This window comes from Lampris incognitus, chromosome 17, assembly GCF_029633865.1.
Source record: "Lampris incognitus isolate fLamInc1 chromosome 17, fLamInc1.hap2, whole genome shotgun sequence".
NCBI classification, from domain to species: Eukaryota; Metazoa; Chordata; class Actinopteri; order Lampriformes; family Lampridae; genus Lampris; species Lampris incognitus.
The window spans coordinates 41,875,192-41,898,294 of record NC_079227.1 but is presented as its reverse complement, the minus strand read 5'-3'; the positions used below and the strand labels follow the sequence as shown (position 1 = coordinate 41,898,294).

The window sequence follows — 23,103 nt, the reverse complement described above, 5'->3', positions numbered from 1 at the left end:
CAACTGTGAGACGCTTCGTTTCGTTTTAAATCCATTTCTCTGTGATGACCTCTTCGGAATGAACATAGTAATGTTCATAAATACAAGAACCCTGGCCCCTTTTTACCTCACAATCTGCACACGCACATTTGGCGCATGTAAACAAGGGAACACGTCCATGGGGGGGGGGGGTCAACAGATTTCTATATTGTGAATGACGGCAAGCAGGCTTCTTGTAGCATCAGTCAGTTTAATGAAACTATGAGGCAGGCAACAACATATAGTACTCCCGGAACAATACAGTACTAGCGCAAGCGCTTTCAATTACCGTAAATACTACAGTATAGGCTCACATATATTACCGTATATGACATCTCCCTCCTTTTTGAGTGCTATTTTAATAACCTGCTGGGAAAACCCAGAGAATGACCATTCTCGATGGCACATAACCTAACCCAAAAATTATTTAAATCGAGACAGTTCGACATACTATTACTGGTCCCTATTCTGACTCAACAAAGGCACTGTAATTCAACTCTAAACACTTTCACAACAATTATCAATACATTTCAATCAACTTCCCACAACATGAAAAATGCAAACATAAATGTCAACACACATTTCTTCAGTTTCTTCACATTACCCCCCCCCCCCCCCTCAAAAGGCCATAGATCGATACAACAGTGTCTACAGGTTCATCCTGTTAACTGGCTTGGACACCCATCCGGATCTGGTCACGGTCTGACCAGGCAGAGGGGATGTGGGAGTAGCCACACTCGGACCGACAGGAACAGTCTCTATCATGGTGGCTGTGTCAGAGTGGTTATCTGTCCCAGAGTTCTCATCCGGCACTGCTGTGGTGGGTTGGGGAACCGGCCCTGGTTGGAGGTGACGGCCGTTCCGTCGCAGCACCTCCATTCTGCGTCGTGATGACGAAGGATCTTGGGGTAGAACTCTCACCTGAGATCACCGCTGGCAGAGAACACGATTTTTCATGGTCTAACTTGGAAAGCACTGCGTCTCCTGGTCGCAGGGCAGGCAGTGGCTTAGCTCCATGGCGAAGGTTGTAGTAGTGGGCCTGTTTGGCCTTTCCTCTCCTGTCCTTCTCTTCCACAGCTGCTCTGCTGGGCCGTTTTGGCAGGAGATGTTTCTCCAAAGTGGGGAGTGTGGTGCCTATTTTTCTCCCCATCAACAGCTCGGCTGGGCTGTAGCCTGTGGTGGAGCAGGGTGTGGACCTATAGTTCATTAAAGCCGTCACTGGGTCCTGTTACTTGAGCATTTTCTTAGCTGTCTGCACGGCCCTCTCAGCATGGCCGTTGCCTTGTGGGTGGTGAGGACTGGATGTATAGTGTTTGAAGTCGAGCTTCTTGGCGAGCTCTCTGAACTCTGCACTTGAAAGTTGTGGTCCGTTATCACTTACCACCTCGTCTGGGATACCAAACCTAGAAAAAACTGTTTTGAGCTTTTGGATGACTTGTGCGCTAGTTGTGGAGGGAAGGTGCAGTATTTCTAGAAACCTCGAGTAATAGTCTGATATTACCAGGTAACTGTGGTGATTGAGCTTGCAGAGGTCCATGGCACTTCTCTTCCAGGGTCATGCTGGGAGAGGTGTGGAAATGAGAGGTTCCTTCTGCTGAGTTCTTTTCACTTCACAGCACACCTGGCACTTCAGCACTAGCCTGTTAATCTCCGTAGTGAGTCCGGGCCACCACACGGATGAATATGCTCTCTCCCTACATTTTGTGAGGCCCTGGTACCCTTCGTGAATCTTTTGAAGGATCTCTGCCCTCATTGACCTCGGTATTACAATCCTGCTTCCTCTTAGGACGAGGCCATCATACTCTGATAGCTCTGATCTGACTTGGAAGTATGCTTTAGCATCGTTAGGTACAGTCTGTGAGTGCTCAGGCCATCCTCTCTTTATAAGCTGCATGACAAACATCAGCTGCAGTCACCCCTCTAATTTCATCCATCTTACTCTTGGATGCGGGGATTGCCCCCACTACAATGGCCACGTAGAAAGCCACCTCGCTGTCTGTGTTACTCACTTTGCCCATGCCTGCTGGTGGACTGCATGACAGGGTGTCTGCAACCAGCAGGTTTTCCAGGAGTGTACTGCTACTGCATTAAATCTCATGAGCCTCGTGAGAAGGCGCTGCCAACGTATGGGGACGTTGTCCAGGCTGCGGCTGTTTATGAGAGGCACTAGCGGCTTGTGGTCAGTTGTCAGTTTAAACTGCTCCAGTCCCACAAGATATCTGTCAAATATCTCGCACGCCCACACACCCGCCAGCTGCTCCTTCTCAATTTGGGCGTAGTGAGTCTCTGCTTCAGTTTGGCATCTGGAGCAATACGCCACTGGTTTCCACTGCTCCCCGTGGAGTTGAAGCAGTACGCTCCCTAACCCGTAGCTGCTGGGTTTGGTGGGTTTGGTCGCATCATAGTAGGCCAGCACGGGTGCGGACGTCAGCAGCCTTTTGATCTGTTTGAATGCCGCTTGTTGTGCGTGACCCCATGTCCATGTGTTTTTGTGTTTCAAAAGTTCATACAGAGGCTCTCCCACGGTTGCAAGGTTGGGAACGTATTTCCCAAGATAGTTCACCATTCCCAATATCCTCTTTAACTCGTGCACGTCTGTGGGTGGTGAGAGCTGCTGTATGGCTTCCACTTTATCCAGGTCTGGCCAGACCCCGGATCGGTCGATGAGATGCTGAGAAACTGCTGCTCACTCTGCCTGAAGGAGCACTTTTCTCGGTTGAGCTTCAGACCAGCACTCCCTATACGCTGCATCACCTTCCCAATGCGACTGTCATGCTCCTCCTCTGTAGCACCATAGACCATTTATGTCGTCCATAAACACCCCGGCACCCTCCAACCCCTGTAGGGTCTCCGCCATCTTCCTCTGGAAGATTTCGGGTGCACTTGTTAGGCCAAATGGCAGCCGCTTGAAGTTGAACCTGCCAAACGGTGTGATGAAGGTGGTGAGTTTACAGCTATCTGGGTGTAGCGGTATTTGGAAGAACCCGCTGGCTGCATTCAGTCAGTGAAGAGAAGAGTGTGGCTCCGCTGAGCTTTGCTATAAACTCATCTGCTGTTGGCAGAACGTACTGTTCTCTCTTGACAGCCTCATTCAGCCCCTTGAAGTCGGCGCAGATACGCGCTTTGCCTGTGGTTTTCTTTAATACTGACACCATCGGTGCACACCACTCAGTGGGCTGCGTCACTTTCTCTATACTTTCTCTATGACACCGTTTCTCTCCATCCTCTGCAGTTCTTCCTTTACTTTTGGCAGCATGGGGAAGGCACACGCCTTGCGGCATACACAGCATATGGCTGAGCATTGTCTTTCAGCTGTATCTTTATGTCCCATGCCCCCATATGCCTGTGCATACGTATGTGCTCCCTTGCACACAGGTTCCTCCACTCTCCTCACCAGGTTCATCTCCACAGGCTTTTTCCAGCTGAGTAAGTTGTTCACGGAGTGTCCACGGACGACATATGCTGTGAGTGGGTAAGTCTTGCCTTTGTAGGTGACAGCGCTCTGGATCCGCCCTAGGGACTGTAGCTCGCTGCCCGGGCTATCAAGGGGAATGTATACAGGCTCTAGCGGTGTGGTGGGAGTGATTGAGTGGTAGGCCTCCTCACAGATGACAGTCACATCAGCTCCCGTGTCGATCTTAAACTCCAGGGGTGTGGAGCCCACTAGCAACCGGACAGCCCATTGCTCTGCTTCCCCGTCTGCCTCACTCACAGCCCCGAGGAAATATGACTGCTGCTGCTCCATTGGCTCTGTCACCACCTCACTCACCGCTCTCCGACTCCTGCACACTCTACTCCACTGTCCAACTTTGTTACGTGTGTTACATGTGGATCTTTTAGCTGGGCAGTTTTCATCCTTATTATGCCTCACTTTTCCACATCGGCCCTGCTGCTTATTTTGGCCCTGCTGCTTATTTCCCCCTGTTGGCTTACCGGGATGCTTGGTGTATTTGCTGCGCCTCTGGGTGACTTCATGAACGGCCCCCGTTGCTTCACCTTGCATGCTAATTTGTGCTGTAACCTCCTCAGACTGCCTGACGGTGTATATGGTCAGTGCTAGTGTCAGGTCCTTTGTCAGCTGCAGTTTCCGGGAGACTTCCTTGTTGAGTATGCCGACAACTATCCGGTCACAGGTGTTTTCATCCCTGCTCGCGCCGAATTCGCAATGTTCTGACAACTCGTCCAAGGCCCTTATGAAAGTCTCCGCTTTCTCACCCGGTCTCTGAACAAGCTGATGGAAGCATGCACGGTCATGAATTACATTCCTTCTGCAGACAAAATACTCGTCGATTTCAGCGAGCACTCTTTCAAAGTCATTTTCATGAGCCTCGTCGGTGAACACAAAGGACTGAAAAATGTTTTCAGACTTGTTTCCCATGGTGTATATCCGGCAGCTCACCCGGAAGTTAAGAGAGTTAGGTGAGTTGAAGCTGCTAAATCTGATGGGGGCCTGCCGGGACTCACCTGCTCAGACACAGCCCATGGTATCAACCCCATTGTGCAGAGCCTGCCTTATAATTTGCAGGAGAGGCTCTCGCACGATTCTAAGTACAAGGGAGAGTACAACGTCCCTTTCCCCATTTGCCTACTTATTGATTTCGTTTGCCGGCAAGCCAAGACGTGAAATAATCCTAGCTTCCCCCTCATTCCAGGCAGTGCCGACCCTCCAGTGATGGGAAGACAGTGCCTAAGTACAGGAGGCAGAGGCTTCCAATCTCAGTTCATAAAACTGAGTCAGTAATCTATACCCTGTAATCTATACACTATACTCTATAATCTATACACTATAATCTATACTCTATACACTATAATCTATACTCTATACACTATAATATATACACTATAATCTATACACTATAATATATACTCTATACACTATAATCTATACACTATAATCTATACTCTATAATCTATACTCTATACACTATAATCCATAATCTATAATCTATACACTATAATATATACTCTATAATATATACTCTATAATATATACTCTATAATCTATACACTATAATCTATACTCTATAATCTATACTCTATACACTATAATCTATAATCTATAATCTATACACTATAATATATACTCTATAAATTATGCTCTATACACTATAATCTATACTCTATACACTATAATCTATACACTATACTCTATAATCTATAATCTATACACTATAATCTATAATATATAATCTATACACTATAATGTATACTCTATAATGTATACTCTATAATCTATACACTATAATATATACTCTATAATCTATACACTATAATGTGTACTCTATAATCTATACCCTGTAATCTATACACTATACTCTATAATATATACACTATAATCTATACTCTATAATCTATACACTATACTCTATAATATATACACTATAATCTATACACTATAATTTATACTCAGTAATATATACTCTATAATATATACTCTATAATCTATACTCTATAATCTCATCGGCAGAACAGTGGTTGGTAAATTCATTGAGACAGAAACCGACCCGCCATGCAGTACGGGTTGTGAAGCACTCAATTTAAAGACAACTAATTGTAAACTAAGGCAAAAAGATGAGTTTTAAGTTTGGATTTAAAGACTCAACAGACTCTGATGGTCTGATGGCAGCAGGCAGGTTATTCCACAACAATGGAGCCCGATAGGAAAAGGCCCTGCTGCCACCAGCTGACTTCTTTTTAACTTTGGGTACACGCAGGAGCCCTGTATTTTGAGAACGAAGAGCTCGAGATGGCATGTAAGGTTTAAGGAGATCAGACAGGTAGGATGGGACAAGCCCATGTAGGATTTTATAAGCCAGCAGAAGCACCTTGTATTCTGATCTAAATGGTGATATGGTCAGATTTCCTAGATTTGGTTAGGATTCTAGCTGCAGGGCATCCGGGTGGCGTAGTGGTCTATTCCATTGCCTACCAACACGGGGAACGCCGGTTCGATTACCCGTGTTGGCCGTATCTGTGGATGGGGAGCCTGATGTGTATATGTCCTGGTTGCTGCACTAGCGCCTGCTCTGGTCGGTCGGGGCGCCTGTTCAGGGGGGAGGGGGAACAGCGTGATCCTCCCATGTGCTGCGTCCCCCTGGTGAAACTCCTCACTGTCAGGTGAAAAGAAGCGGCCGGTGACGCCACAGGTATCGGAGGAGACGTGGTAGTCTGCAGCGCTCCCCGGATTGGCAGAGGGGCTGGAGCAGCGACCGAGACAGCTCGGAAGGGTGGGGTAATTGTCCGGATACAATTGGGGAGGATTCTCGCTTCAGCTTTCTGAACAATCTGAAGACTTTGGGTAGTAGCATGTGGGAGACCTGAAAACAGAACAGTACAGTAATCAAATCTGGATGAAACAAGTGCATGTAGCAGACACTCTGCATCAGCCATGGACAGGAACGACCGAAATTTAGCTATTTTAGGATTTTAGCTATTTTTGCTTTGCCTTTTTGCTCAGCTCATCCTGTGTGGTAAACCTGTCCCTGTTACATTCTCAGTAATATTTGTTTACTTGCGAAACAAAATCTTTGCTGGAAGGCCCATGAATGTAACCTACATGATATTCTCAACCATTATACACACATTTGACATCGTCACACAAGCACTTTACACTCGCTTTTTTCCGGCTGTACTAGCCAAGACCTAGCCTTGTTTTACTCACAACTCTTACTGTGTTTATAATGTGTTTCACTTCTCAGGAAGCGGGGAGAGAAAATTGTTTCTACCCTCTCCCTGAGCCTCAGGACCTATTCCAGGCTTCACAGATGAAGTTCGAAGATTTTCAGAAAGACCTGAGTCGACTGAGGAAGGACCTGAGAGGTAGAACACCCAAACTAACAAATCAAAATAAACTTGCAATACACATCCAGTATGTTCATATGGAAACCAGTAACCCGATTATCAGACATAATCTGGTCAAGGTCATGTTTTGATCAGAGTTTATATAGTTTGAAATAATCCAATATCTCTAAAACCAAGCGATACAACTCTTCTTCTGATGATTTGATACAGTTGTTCTTACAATACTTCCTGTTGTCACTGCCCAGTCTTGGCATTAACAGTTCTAAAGCAAGCATGTCTGACCATTTTCTCTGCCATTTATTTATTTATCCATTTATTTATTTATTTATCTATGTATTAATTAATTAATTAATTAATCTATTTATCCATTTATTTATTTATCCATTTATCTATGTATTTATTAATTAATTGATTTATCTATTTATTTACTATTTACTTGTTCATTTATTTATTTATTTATTTATTCATTTTTAACCTGGTCTTGCAGAACATCATAACATGAACATTTCTACTTGCCAACCTATCTGCAAGAAACTGTGGGTATGAGGTGCAAACTGGGCATCAGCATTGCAATTAGTTGAATTTACCGTGTGCTCTCTCAGAGTCCTGAATTGGACCAGTGAGCAGGTCAACTATGTCATCAAATTTGAATCACATATGAAGAATGCAAAAGAAACCGTTCATGTAATAGCTTCTCACAAATATAATAAACCAAAGTAATAAAAAACAATATAAAAACAAAAACAAACAAACGTGTAGTTAGGTGAACTGGGAACATCTGGCGGAGGCCCCTGTCCAGGAGGTCTTCAACTCCCATCTCCGGAAGAAGTTATCGTGTATCATGTATCCCGAGGGAGGCTGGGACATGGACTCTGAGTGGGTCATGTTCAAAACCTCTATTGCAGATGTGCTAGGTAGGAACTGTGGTTATAAGGTCATCAGTGCCTATCGAGGTGACAATCTAAGAACCTGCTGGTGAATGACAGCAGTGAGGGAAGCCGTCAGGCTGCAGGAGGGCTTTTGGGCTTGGTTGGCCCAGGGGTCTCCTGAAGCAGCAGACAGGTACCGGGAGGCCAGAAGGGCTGCAGCTTTGGCAGTTGCAGAAGCAAAAATTCGGGTGTGGGAGAAGTTTGGTGAGGCTATTGAGGAGGACTAAAGGTTGGCCTCAAGGAAGTACGCTTCAAGCTCCCCATGGTCTTGCCGCACAGTATTAGTCTGTCCTGCTTCCCCCGTACACTCTCTCTAGTACATACACTCCCCCCATAAACTGTTCCAGTACACATACTCTCTCAAGTACATACACATACACTCTCTCCAGTGCATACACTTCCCCCATACACTGTCTCTAGTACATACACCCTCTCGAGTACATACACTATCTCCAGCACATACACTTCCCCCATACACTCTCCAGTACATATACTACCCCAACTTTCTCTCCGTAGGCTCTCCAGTACATACACTCTCTCCAGCACATACACTCCCCCATACGCTCTCTCCATAACCTCTCCCCAGTACATATACTCCCCAACACTCTCGCCATACAGTCTCTCCAGTACATACACTCCCCCATACCCGCTCTCCATACACTATCTCCAGCACATGCACTTCCCCCATATAATCCCCCCATACACTGTCCCCAGTACATACACTCTTTCCAGGACATACATTCCCCTCATGCACTCTCTCCAGTACATACACGCTCTCCAGTACGGTGAGAAGCTCCGGTACAGTGAGGAGCTACATTACATACACTATTTCCAGTACAGTGAGGAACTCCAGTACAGTGAGGAACTCAAGTACATACACTTTCTCCAGTACATACACTCTCTCCGGTACAATGAGGAACTCCATTACACACACTCTCTCCAGTACAGTGAGGAACTCCAGTACAGTGAGTGAGGAGCTCCAGTAGATACACTCTCTCAAGTACAGGGAGGAACTCCAGTAAAATAAGAAATTCCAGTACAGTGAGGAGCTCCAGTACAGTGAGGAACTCCAGTACAGTAAGGAGCTCCAGTACAGTGAGGAGCTCCAATAAAGTGAGGATTTCCAGTACAGCGAGGTGCTCCAGCATAGCGAGAAGCTCCAGTACATACACTCTCTCAAGTACAGTGAGGAACTCCAGTACAGTTAGGAGCTCCAATACAGCGAGGAGCTCCAGTACAGTGAGGAGCTCCAGTACAGCGAGGAGTTCCAGTGGTGCTTGACTCTCTGTCCTGGGTTCAGGCTTTCTTCTGCAGGTGTGTGTGTGTGTGTGTGTGTGTGTGTGTTTCTTCTACAGGCCATGTGTCATGGCTCTCAAACTTTGGAATTCTCTCAAAGAGCATCTGTTACATTTCCTCCATCATAGCGTTACATTTTGTGTAAGACTCCTCTCTGGTCATAGTGTGACCTGTCTCTCTCCATGTCACCTTCATCTGGACTTATATCTTTATCCTGTCCTGTTTTACTCTGTTAGTTGTTGCTATGTTGTCACGTTCTGGTTGTTTCTGCTGTGTTATATTATGTTGATAATTACTATTGTTAAGCCACCTTGAGGACTGGGAAGGTTTATAGAGGTAAAACTGTTATCATTATTTTAATTAATGTGGCTATGTAGTCATGGAAAAGTTCCTCTCTCCACGTCTCTCATTTGCTTGTTTTCTATTGCATCGTTTTATTAACTTTTGCACTCACTCTTTTTCTAACGACATATATTTATGTGTCGAAAGGGGACTGACCTACGGGGAGATTTTATACACACATTAGCCATCATAACAAATGATAAACTACTCCATAAATACACCAAAGCCATGTGCTGACCCTGGCTCATGGATATTTCTAAATGCCCAGATATGCAAACATTTTAAATACTTCTTACATCTCTGAAAATGAGAGAACAATTTATATTTTTGGAATTCCTTGTACAAACCCCAATTCCAATGAAGTTGGGACGTTGTGTAAAACGTGAATAAAAACAGAGTACAATGATTTGCAAATCCTTTTCAACCTATATTCAATTGAATACACTAGAAAGACAAGATATTTAATGTTCAAACTGATAAACTTTATTGTTTTTTGCAAATATTCACTCATTTTGAATTTGATGCCTGCAACACGTTCCAAAGAAGCTGGGACAGGGGCAACAAAAGACTGGGAAAGTTGAGGAATGCTCAAAAACCACCTGTCTGGAACATTCCACAGGTGACCAGGTTAACTGGAAACAGGTGAGTGTCCTGATTGGGTATAAAAGGAGCATCCCTGAAAGGCTCAGTCGTTCACAAGCAAGGATGGGGCGAGGTTCACCACTTTGTGAACAACTGCGTGAGCAAATAGTCCAACAGTTTAAGAACAACGTTTCTCAACGTACAGCTGCAAGGAATTTAGGGATTTCATCCTCTCAAGTCCATAATATCATCACAAGATTCAGAGAATCCGGAGAAATCTCTGCACGTAAGCAGCAAGGCCCAAAACCAACATTGAATGCCCGTGACCTTCGACCCCTCAGGCGGCACTGCATTAAAAACCGACATCATTGTGTAAAGGACATGACCACGTGGGCTCAGGGGCACTTGGGAAAACCATCGTCAGTTAACACAGTTGGTCGCTACATCTACAAGTGCAAGTTAAAACTCTACCATGCAAAGCCAAAGCCAGATATCAACACCACCCAGAAACACCACCGGCTTCTCTGGGCCGAGCTCATCTGAGATGGACTGACGCAAAGTGGACAAGTGTGCTGTGGTCTGACGAGTCCACATTTCACATTGTTTTTGGAAATCATGGACGTCGTGTCCTCCGGGCTAAAGAGGAAAAGGACCATCCAGATTGTTATCAGCGCAGAGTCCAAAAGCCAGCATCTGTGATGGTATGGGGGGGGTGTTAGTGCCCATGGCATCATGGGTAACTTGCACATCTGTGAAGGCACCATTAATGCTGAAAGGTCCATACAGGTTTTGGAGCAACATATGCTGCCATCCAAGCGACGTCTTTTTCAGGGACGTCCCTGCTTATTTCAGCAAGACAATGCCAAGCCACATTCTGCACGTGTTACACCAGCAGGGCTTCGTAGTAAAAGAGTGTGGGTACTGGACTGGCCTGCCTGCAGTCCAGACCTGTCTCCCATTGAACATGTGTGGCGCCTTATGAAGCGCCAAATACGACAGCGGAGACCCCGGACTGTTGAGCAACTGAAGTCGTACATCAAGCAAGAATGGGAAAGAATTCCACCTACAAAGCTTCAACAAGTAGTGTCCTCAGTTCCCAAACGCTTATTGAGTGTTGTTAAAAGGAAAGGTGGTGTAACACAGTGGTGAACATGCCCCTGTCCCAGCTTCTTTGGAACGTGTTGCAGGCATCACATTCAAAATGAGTGAACATTTGCAAAAAATAAATAAAGTTTATCAGTTTGAACATTAAATATCTTGTCTTTGTAGTGTATTCAACTGAATATAGGTCGAAAAGGATTTGCAAATCATTGTATTCTGTTTTTATTTACGTTTTACACAACGTCCCAACTTCATTGGAATTGGGGTTTGTAATAAAGGCTTTTATGTAGCTCCAAGTGCTCCACTGCTGTTTATTTCACTCGTTTTACTCAGTACTTGCAACATCTGGAGACAGGATCCAGAAACTCGTAACATGTCCATATTTTAACTTGCTCTGCATAACAGATTCCATTAAACATTCAGATGATGACGCTTTATTCTGTGTATTATGTTGGCAGCTTGTACCTCAGAGGTGGTGAAGGTTTGTAAGGTTTCAGAGGAAGAACACCTGCAGCCCTTCAAAGACAAGATGGAGGAGTTTCTTACCCAAGGTAAGAAAGAAAATGTATTAAATGCCCCCCCCCAAACACACACACACACTTCCAGTGTTGATCAAACCAATTTATGTCTTTAGTTTAGTCTCTTTACACACTTTTATACTGATGATTACACCTTCCCCCAAAAAGGTCCATGTGGCAACCCTGCAACCCTAACCAAGAGATATCAACACTCAGGCTGTTACATTATATATATATAAAATGCTTATAACGCTTAGCGTGGACAGAACAGTGAAAATATGTACCACCAATACAAGCTGTGAAGAAATAACATATATGCGTCTAGTAGAATCCACTCGACGGGACATACAAGTTCATCCCCTGCCAAACCGCAATTAGTTTTATTGATTAGACACATATAGAGGAAGACTGGCATCTCATCCCCCAAACTGAGCACATATTTCAGCCAGTTTAGAAAAGTTAGAGAAAAAAAAAGCCTACATCTTCAAGAACATTTCCTGTGGACTGGAGATACATCCACCTGCCCAATACGGTGATGTCAGACCCAAATCCCATTAATATCGATCCTCGAGACCTGGATGTCAAGTCAGAGTGTGCTGCATCATCTTCATCATCGGCATTACATTACATTACAGTCATTTATCCGACGCTTTCATCCAAAGCAACTTACAATAAGTGCATCATTTAACGTAGGAAATCAGGAGAACTACTAGTCATCAGAGGTCATAAGTGCATCTAAACAAGCATCTAAGAGCAAAACCAGTGCTAAAGTAAAAGTGCAAGAAAGAGATTTTTTCTTTGTTTGTTTTTTTACATGAGTGAATACAATAAGTGCTAAGAACAAGAAACAGGGTAGTAGTTCTTGAAGAGGTGAGTTTTTAACCTGCGTCGAAAGATGGGCAGCGACTCTGCTGTCCTAACATCAGTGGGGAGTTAATCCACCACTGTGGGGCCAGGACAGAATGGAGCCATGACCGGGTCGATCAGCAGCAAGGGCCTCTGAGCAACGGGGCAACCAGGCGTCCCAAGGCCGCAGAGCAAAGTGGTCGGGTGGGGGTGTAGGGCTTGACCATGGCCTGGAGATAGGAAGGAGCTGATCCTTTCACTGCCCTGTAGGCTAGCACCAGAGTCTTAAACTGGATGCGAGCAGCTACTGGGAGCCAGTGTAGGGACATGAGAAGGGGAGTTGTGTGAGAGAACTTAAGGTGGTTGAACACCAGACAAGCTGCAGCTTTCTGAACAAGCTCCAGAGGTCTGATGGCCAACGCCGGGGCGCCAGCAAGGAGAGAGTTGCCATAGTCCAGCTGGGAGATGACCAGAGCCTGGATGAGCACCTGTGCCGTCTCATCGGTGAGGAATGGGCGAATCCTCCTGAAGTTATAGAGGAGAAGTCTGCAGGAGCAAGCAACCGATGCAATGTTTGCAGCAAACGACAGTTGGTCGTCCAGGATCACACCCAGATTCCTCACAGTCCGAGTTTGCGTCACCATGGTGTTATCAATGGTGATGGCCAGATCACGGTGTGATCAACCTTCCCCTGGGAGGAACATCAGCTCTGTCTTGTCCAGATTGAGCTTCAGGTGGGGTGTTGCCATCCACTCCGAGATGTCAGTCAAGTACGCAGCAATGCATGTCTATACTTGTGTGCCCGAGGGAGGAAAGGACAAGATCAGCTGGGTGTCATCGGCATAACAATGGTAAGAGAAGTCATGAAAGCGAATAACAGAACCCAGGGATGTCGTGTACAGGGAGAAAAGGAGAGGACCAAGAACCGAACCCTCTGGAACGCCTGTAGTCAGTCTGCGGGGTTGTCACCTGTGTGACAACCCCGGTGTCAGCCCAGCTTCTGCACCATGGCCAGCGACCCAGCACAGCCCAGAAACACACCTGTACCCACTTCCCCCTCAACGAGAGGGAGAGTGAGCGACACACCTGGCCCCAATCAAAGGCTGATGAGGAGCCCAAGGATAAAAGGGAGACAGAGACAGCCGCCAGGGGGCGAGAGAGAAAGCTATAGTTGTGTTGGCTGCCCAGCGTAGGAGCCAAGGAAGACGGGAGCCAGCTGGCTCGGACGAGGAGCAAGACTCCTGTTTTCCTTGTGTGTTTTGAATAAATGCCCTCAGCGGGCTCAACCTGCTGACAGTCTCTGTTTCGTTGTTGGGTCGGGTGCTAAAGTTCCCCCGTGGTTGTCACAGTTGGTGGAGGATGCGGGCGGCGTGAAACCACTACCAGAACACCCGATTCAGTGAAGCAGACTGTGAACAGCCGAAACATGGAGGCAGCAATGCAGTTGCTGATCCAAGCCCAAACCAAGCAGGCTGAGGGCATGGCCACTCTCCAGACGATGGTGGTGCAGCTGGGCGCCCGACACACCGCGGCGCTGCCCGGAGGGACACCAGCCAGCCGTCTCACCAAACAAACACCGGAGGACGACGTGACGGCGTACCTGGAGGTCTTCGAGCGGGTGGCAACGCAAGAGGGCTGGCCCGAGGCACAATGGGCGAATATCGTCGCCCCGTTGCTGACGGGAGACGCGCAGCTGATGACTAGACCAAGCTAATAAGACTAGCTTGGTCTAGTCAGAAAGGCATGAACTGAGGAAGCCTCTTGGATGAGAGGCGAAACGTCTTCACAGATATATACCAAGTCCAGTTGCATTTGATTCAACTCCTTGGATAACCATGACCTGGATGAATGAGAACATTCACAGACACAAAAGTATTGGTATTGACCAAGCTTCGATGTTTACCACCCCCTGAAACCCGGGAAAATGAGGATTGCCTTTGACTCAAGTGCACAGTTCAAGGGCATAGCATTGATTGATGTGCTCTTACAAGGTCCAGAACACTCGCCGTAGGCCTCACCTGAGGACTCTGTCGTCACCACTCTGGTCAGCGAGAAAGTAACTGCTCCTGAAGGAGTTCCTGAACGCTCTCCAACTGACAGGCCGCCAGACGTGACAGCAGAGCCTCCACCTGCACTGTGATGCTCCGTGAGGACAAGGCAGGCTCCTGCTCATCTGAAAGACTTTGTGTGATAGTAGTGAGACCCTTCAAGAAAGAGCAAGAATACGCTTTGGGGCTTGCTGGAAGCCTGGCAGTCTACCCAACATCCTCGTTTCTATTTTTTTTTTTTGCGTTCACAGAGTTCATATAAACTATCAATCAAGATTACCTTTCAATTCAATTCAATTCAATTTATTGTCATTAAAAACAATGTGCAGGCACATGTTAGAAATTAAATAAGGGCTGTGGCTTCACCAAATAGTGCAAGACTGACACACAAACACAGCAAACACAGTATAAGATATACACACATGAAGACCAAAAGCTAAAAATAAGTTAAAAAACAGCTGGAGTACAAAATATTTAAAAATATCTACAGACATTCAGTGGGTAGCCAGGTTCAGGTGGGCAACAGCTTGTGGAAAGAAGCTGTTTTTGAGCCTGGTAGTGTGGGCTCCGAGGCTCCTGTAGCGCCTCCCAGAGCGCGGGGGGGGGGGGAGAACAGTCCATGGTTGGGGTGGGTGGGATCTCTGCTGATGCTCAGACCCCTTCGAAGGCAGCGTTTGTGATAAATGTATTTTATGGCTGGGAGCTGGGTACCGGTGATATGCTGGGCCGCCTTGACGATCCACTGCAGAGCTTTCTGGTCTACTGAGGTGCAGTTGCCGTACCACACTGAGATGCAGCTGGTCAGGATGCTCTCTATGGTGCAGTGGTAGAAGTTGGTGAGAATTTTGGGGGGTAGACGGGCGCTCCTCAGCCTCCTCAGGAAATGCAGGCATTAGTGGGTCTTTTTCACAAGGGCCTGGGTGTTTAATGTCCATGAAAGGTCCTTGCTGATGTGGACTCCAAGGAATTTAAAGCTGGAGACACGCTCCACTTCCACCCCATTGATGTGTATGGGGGAGTGGCTGCAGCTTCTAGACCTCCTGAAGTCCACAATCAGCTCCTTCGTCTTCTGCACATTGAGGGCAAGATTGTTGGTAGTACACCATGATGTGAGGTGCTCAATCTCGTCTCTGTAGGCCATCTCGTCATTGTTTGTGATACGGCCAATGACTGTGGTGTCATCTGCAAACCTAGTTGTTCTGAGTAGTTCCTTTTGTTAACCCTGGAAACAGGAAGTGCTCCATTTCCTCTCGAGATCTTACCAGAGACGGCAGCATGTTACTGCTAGCTACAATACAACGCAATCTTTCCTTCATAGCTTATACATGGCATCATCTGTAAGTTGCATTTTTTTATTGGTATAAAACAAATATGCATCATTATTTCTTTGTTGTTTAGTACAGTAGCGTAAGATTGTCATTTGTATATCTCCATTCTTTGTCCACTGTTTCACTCTTATCCTGATTAAACTGCCAAATTCAACACATCTGTCTGTTCCTTGGAGCTTGATTAGGGGAGTGTTTAGCTGTCTGTACAGCCGAGTACACGTTCACGAGGACAACGCTTGGCGAGGACAGAAGATCTATATATATTTTATAGCGAATTCGGGGGGCAGTCTGGGAGACTGTCGCCACAGCCGGGACGCGAACCCGTGTTTCCCGCTCCGCAAGCGACAATGTTAACCAGTCGACTAAAGGGTCCGACCCATTAGTCAATGACCAACGTGTCTACTTATCCATGCACGTTACAATATATACACAAATAAAAGTGCTCAACAAATGAGCAGAATATCAATATAGACGTAGGGGGGAAAAAAACGTTTACTACATAACAGTACAAGCTTGTTTCAGGTGTCGCGCACTCACCTGCTGCTAATGTGATTCAACAAAGAAAACAGTTTACGTTGCCCCGCGTCACGCCCCTTATTTCGGTGGACAGCAGCCAATGAGAGGAGAAAACGCCTGAACTATTACAACCAATGGGGTAGGTAGGTAAATGCAGAAGATCGGAAGAAATGGAAACGGATGATCCGTTTTGGCGACCCCTAACGGAAGCAGTTGAAAGTAGTAGTAGTAGGTGTAGGCAGTTACGATGCACAGCAACCAATGGTGGGATAGAAAACATTACAACCAACGGTGTGTATCGTGTGGTGGCCAGTGATACAGAGAACTTGCAAAAAATCTCAATGAGACGAGGATCCTTCAAAATAAGACTTATTGACAAATCAACAAAATCTGAGTCAGGTCTGCAGGGTGACTGAAAATCAGACAAAAGCCTCCCTGTCTTTATACCATTTCCAAATCTAGTGAACAATCTACTGGCGTCAGTCAATGTCCTGCTATTAATCAGGGTCCTTGTTGATGAGGACATGTTGGTGGAGCAGGAGCCTCTCTATCGATGTAAGGATGACGTTAGGATGTCTTCAGTCCTCCCCCTTTGACAGTTTAATGGTTGTCTTGACATGCTGCTACCACTGCTGCTACTGTTTCCTGCATAATAGTGGTTACCCTTACATGATGGAATGTCACGTATCCTACTTTTGGGCATAAACAAGTTTATCTTCTACTGACGTTCTGTCCTGGTTATGTGGCCTTATGCTACTTGCCACACTTGTTTGTCACTCTAGTCACATGAAATGACAGATGCCCACATGTGCCCTTACGTACTACCATAATCGCAACAAGTGGCAAAAGATGTAACCTGTGCTCGGCAGAAAAGCATTTTATTTTTATTATTTGCAGACCTGATATGTCGACCTTGAATAATAGAAACGAATTGGCCACCAGCTGTACACACCGAAAAAAAATATCTCCTTTGTAACTACAAGTAAAACGTCTTTATTATCCCCCCCCTTTAAGTTATACACATGTGCCATTAGATGTATTTTAACTGTCTGCCCTTCCAACTGTGCCCCAACACCACCCCACTATATTATATATGCAAATTACCCCATTTGACGTTACCTTCTTATATTCAAAATATAGGCTATTTCATGTGGCGTGGCAGACTGGGGTGGTAGTTCCGATATTCAAAAAGGGGGACTGAAGGGTGTGCTCCAATTATCGGGCCATCACATTGCTCAATGCGCACTGGGGCGGTTTGCAGCTGAGTGTGAAATGGCTGGGATGAAAGTCAGCACCTCCAAGTCTGAGGCCATGGTTCTCTACTGGAAAATGGTGGATTGCTCCCTCCGGGTTGGGGATGAGTTGTTGCCTCAAGTGAAGGAGTTCAAGAATCTCGGGGTCTTGTTCACGAGTGAGGGTAGGATGGAGCGGTAGATTGACAGGTGGATTGGTGCAGCATCAGCAGTAATGTGGACGTTGTGCCGGACTGCTGTGGTGAAGAGGGAGCTGAGCCGGAAGTCAAAAGTTCTCCATTTTCCAGTCAGTCTTCGTACCCAACCCTCACCTATGGTCATGAGCTTTGGGTAGTGACCGAAAGGGTGAGATCGCTGATACAAGTGGCTAGAATGAGTGGTGTCCGGGTTCAGCCTTAGAGATAGGGTGAGGAGCTCGGACATCCGGAGGGAGCTCGGAGTAGAGCCGCTGCTCCTTCGTGTCAAAAAGAGGCAGGTGGGGTGGTTTGGGCATCTGATTAGGATGCCTCCTGGGTGCCTTCCTTTGGAGGTTTACTGGGCACGACCAACTGGGAGGAAACCCCGGGGTAGACCCAGAACTCGCTAAAGGGACTACATGGGAACGCCTTGGAATCCCCCGGGAGGAACATCTGGGAGTGCCCTACTTAGCTTGCTGCCACCGCGAACCGACCGAAGATGAATGAAGGCTATTTCAACGGTGCCCTGGTCATTTAACTGTTTTTTTCCAAACAAGCCCCAGCCCCTTACCCCATTGGTTGTAATGTTTTCTCCATTGTAACGACCTACCCCGTTGGTTGTAATAGTTTAAATGTTTTCTCCTCTGATTGGTTGCTTGTTACGGGTCTCGAATGAAGACCAGAGACCAGTGTAGCGAAATCCAAAGGACACACGGACAAGGAGCACCGAGAAACCCGAAGGCAATTTTAATGCAGGAAAATAAAACTGCCACAGAATGATAACAGGGGAATCTCCGTCGGGGTGTTGTGACGATGTGTGTGCGCCTGGCTACCAGAGTCCGAATCGGTTGAGCGAGCGGTTGTCCGAGGTACTCCGGGTCCGAGATCCAGGAAGTCCAGTCCGAAGGGAGGGGTCCAGGGAGAGAGACCGCTGGAGGGGGTCCGGGGAAAAAGTGATGGTCGCTGAGGACGAGGAGCGAGGGAGACGCGGGGACCATGTGAGTCACGGAGGGAGGTTCTTGAGGGGAACAAAAACAGCAAGACGAAAAACAGGAACACAGGACTTAGATACTGGGAGAAACAAAACAACAGCGTGGGAATAGACACGAGAAGAGGCTTACTAGGAGTCACTGGAACAGGCTTATCGGAGCTTACCGCATGGTTCAGTATGCCGAAGCCCAGAGAGGCGGTCTGGGAGGCTTCTTGTTCTGGGAGACTTCTTGTTCTGGGAAACTTCTTGTTCTGGGAGGCTTCTTGTTCTGGGAGGCTTCTTGTTCTTGGAGGCTTCTTGTTCTGGGAGACTTCTTGTTCTGAGAGACTTCTTGCTCTGGGAGGCTTCTTGTTCTGGGAGGCTTCTTGTTCTGGGAGGCTTCTTGTTCTGGGAGACTTCTTGTTCTGAGAGACTTCTTGCTCTGGGAGGCTTCTTGCTCTGGGAGGCTTCTTGTTCTGGGAGACTTCTTGCTCTGGGAGGCTTCTTGTTCTGGGAGGCTTCTTGTTCTGGGAGACTTCTTGTTCTGAGAGACTTCTTGTTCTGGGAGGCTTCTTGTTCTGAGAGACTTCTTGTTCTGGGAGACTTCTTGCTCTGGGAGGCTTCTTGTTCTGGGAGGCTTCTTGTTCTGAGAGGCTTCTTGCTCTGGGAGGCTTCTTGTTCTGGGAGGCTTCTTGTTCTGAGAGGCTTCTTGTTCTGGGAGGCTTCTTGCTCTGGGAGGCTTCTTGTTCTGAGAGACTTCTTGTTCTGGGAGGCTTCTTGTTCTGGGAGACTTCTTGTTCTGGGAGGCTTCTTGCTCTGGGAGGCTTCTTGTTCTGGGAGGCTTCTTGTTCTGGGAGACTTCTTGTTCTGAGACGCTTCTTGTTCTGGGAGGCTTCTTGTTCTGGGAGGCTTCTTGTTCTGGGAGACTTCTTGTTCTGAGAGACTTCTTGCTCTGGGAGGCTTCTTGCTCTGGGAGGCTTCTTGTTCTGGGAGACTTCTTGCTCTGGGAGGCTTCTTGTTCTGGGAGGCTTCTTGTTCTGGGAGACTTCTTGTTCTGAGAGACTTCTTGTTCTGGGAGGCTTCTTGTTCTGAGAGACTTCTTGCTCTGGGAGGCTTCTTGTTCTGGGAGGCTTCTTGTTCTGAGAGGCTTCTTGTTCTGGGAGGCTTCTTGCTCTGGGAGACTTCTTGTTCTGGGAGGCTTCTTGCTCTGGGAGGCTTCTTGTTCTGAGAGACTTCTTGTTCTGGGAGGCTTCTTGTTCTGGGAGGCTTTTTGTTCTGGGAGACTTCTTGTTCTGGGAGACTTCTTGCTCTGGGAGGCTTCTTGTTCTGGGAGGCTTCTTGCTCTGGGAGGCTTCTTGTTCTGGGAGGCTTCTTGTTCTGAGAGGCTTCTTGTTCTGGGGGGCTTCTTGCTCTGGGAGACTTCTTGTTCTGGGAGGCTTCTTGCTTTGGGAGGCTTCTTGTTGTGAGAGACTTCTTGCTCTGGGAGGCTTCTTGTTCTGGGAGACTTCTTGTTCTGGGAGGCTTCTTGCTCTGGGAGGCTTCTTGTTCTGGGAGGCTTCTTTTTCTGGGAGGCTTCTTGTTCTGGGAGACTTCTTGTTCTGAGAGACTTCTTGCTCTGGGAGGCTTCTTGTTCTGGGAGGCTTCTTGTTCTGAGAGGCTTCTTGTTCTGGGAGGCTTCTTGCTCTGGGAGACTTCTTGTTCTGGGAGGCTTCTTGCTCTGGGAGGCTTCTTGTTCTGAGAGACTTCTTGTTCTGGGAGACTTCTTGTTCTGGGAGGCTTCTTGCTCTGGGAGGCTTCTTGTTCTGGAAGGCTTCTTGTTCTGAGAGACTTCTTGTTCTGGGAGACTTCTTGTTCTGAGAGACTTCTTGCTCTGGGAGGCTTCTTGCTCTGGGAGGCTTCTTGTTCTGGGAGGCTTCTTGCTCTGGGAGGCTTCTTGTTCGGGGAGACTTCTTGTTCTTGGAGGCTTCTTGCTCTGGGAGGCTTCTTGTTCTGGGAGGCTTCTTGTTCTGGGAGGCTTCTTGCTCTGGGAGGCTTTTTGTTCTGGGAGGCTTCTTGTAGAGGGCTGCCTGATTGCCGCAGGTATGGATGATGGCAAACACCTGGTGCAGCGCAGCGCAGTTCAGCGCTTGCGTCCTCAGAGTTCGAACCGAGCGCTCGGATGTTTCCGGCGCGTCCGAGCTCGGGGAGTGGCTTGAACGTGCCGGGGAGGCAGCTCGGGGCGGTGAAACCTCAACAGTTGCTGTCCACCGAAATTAGTGGCGTGACGCGGGGCAGCGTATACTGTGTGTTTTTTTTGTTGAATCACATTAGCAGCTGATGAGTGCGTGACACACGAAACAAGCTTGTACTGCCATGTATTAAAAGTTTATATATATATATATATATATATATATACATATATCTTTGTTTCAGCTGGGCATTTTGAGTGAACATTGGCTAAAACTGTATCATGGAATTTGTTCAGGAAGCCAAAACTTCAAATTATAGCAAGATTTAAAAGGAGCACACTGTAATAAAATTAATATCTACAATGACAGGCTGCTGCTGATCCTGATAAAATTATATTTTAACACGTTGAGAGCCCCCCCCCCTCTCTCTCATAGCATCATTGTTAACCTCTTGTACAGGAGGGACAACAGAAAACAAAGATGTTTGTTATACAACGGCCATAAAACCAGTATGATACAATATATTTATAATGGCGCTAGAAATTTGTGAATCCTTTAGAATTTTCTATATTTTTCCATAGGTTTGATGTACATTGTGATCCTATCTTCATCTAAGTCCTAAAACTAGGTAAAGAGAGCCCCATTAAAAAAATAAAACAAAAATACACCATTTCATCAAATTATTGAGCAACATTATCCAACATCAAATATCTTTGTTGGAAAAAGTATGTGACCCTCACTTTGGTAACTGCTGTGACCCTCTTGAGCAGCAATGACTTCAGCCAAACATTTCCCGTACCTGTTGACCAGTCCTGCAGATCAGCTTGGAGGAATTTTGGCCTATTCCGCCTTACAAAACTTCAACTCAGTGATGTTGGTGGGCTTCCTTGCATGAACTGCTCTCTTTCAGGTCCCTTCCACAACATTTCTAATGGATAAAGGTCTGGAATTTGACTTGGCACTTCTTTCCATCCATCCATTATCCAAACCACTCATCCTGCTCTCATGGTCGTAGGGATGCTGGAGCCTATCCAGACCATCACAGGGCGGGCCCACACACACACACACACACACACACACACACATTCATACCTAGGGACAATGTGGTACAGCCGATTCACCTGATCTACATGTCTTTGAACTGTGGGAGGAAACTGGAGCACCCAGAGGAAACCCACGCAGACACGGGGAGAACATTCAAACTCCACACAGAGGACGACCCGGGACAGCCCCTAAGGTTGGACTACCCCGGGGCTCGAACCCAGTACCTTCTTGCTGTGAGGCAACTGTGCTAACCACTGTGCCACCGTGCCTTCCATGACTTGGCACTTCCAGAACATTAAATTTCTTCTGCTTTAACTATACATTAGAAGACAGATTTGTATATTTTAGGTTGTCTTTCTACATGACCCACTTTCTGATGAGCTTCAGGTCGTGGAATGACACCTTGACAATCTCCTGTAGAATTTTCTGTTACAATCCAGAATTCACTGTACCATCAATGATGGCAAGCCATCCTGATCCAGAGGCAGCGAAGCAGCCCCAAACCAAAATACTGCCACCAACATGCTTCACGGTTGGGATGAAGTTCATTTCTTTGAATGCAGTATATGTAGTTCATCTGGACACAAAGTTTAGTGGGATAAGCGTTTCATCACTCATCTAAGTGACTTTGTCTGTCTCAGCTGACTTCAGGTATCCCCAGCCTTATAAATAGCACAGTTGCATAACAACCGAAACCGGTGATCGGTTTCATGTGCAAATGGCGTGACCGTTAATTGTAGTTATAATGGCCACATGTACTATTCAAAGAGGATTGGGGAATAGCTGCAATCACAGGATTGTAAGATGATGAACATTTTCTCCTTAGTTCAGGGATTTTCGTTCCCTCTTCACATAGATGGCCTCTTTGACGTCCCGTTCAAACCATCGTTCAAGGATGAGCACATCCTCATCCTGGCCTGTAGATGGTGTAGACTGTGGAGTCCTGGCCTGACGTGTTAGCTCTCCTGTGTTGTGCCATCCACGACGCCAGTCTGTTTGGTTTCCCCGATGTACAAATCACGGGAATCCTCCCAGCACTTAACAGCAGTGGTGCCGGCTGCCGTAATTCTGTACGCACCGTGCGCTATTAGCCAGTGATGTTAACACCAATCATCAGCCTTCAAATGTATTTGCGTCAAACGGCTTGAGTGGCAAAAAAAACCGAAC

At 46.7% G+C, this 23,103-nt stretch overlaps 1 protein-coding gene across 1 annotated transcript in view; it reads left to right on the top strand.

The window, feature by feature from the left end:
- Positions 1–23,103, top strand: part of fmn2b (formin 2b) — a 174,414-nt gene that overhangs the window by 137,732 nt on the left and 13,579 nt on the right. The window contains exons 16-17 of the mRNA XM_056296803.1: positions 6,717–6,837; positions 11,528–11,620. Of these exons, the coding sequence (XP_056152778.1) occupies positions 6,717–6,837; positions 11,528–11,620 (214 nt within the window). The remainder of the gene's footprint in view (positions 1–6,716; positions 6,838–11,527; positions 11,621–23,103) is intronic.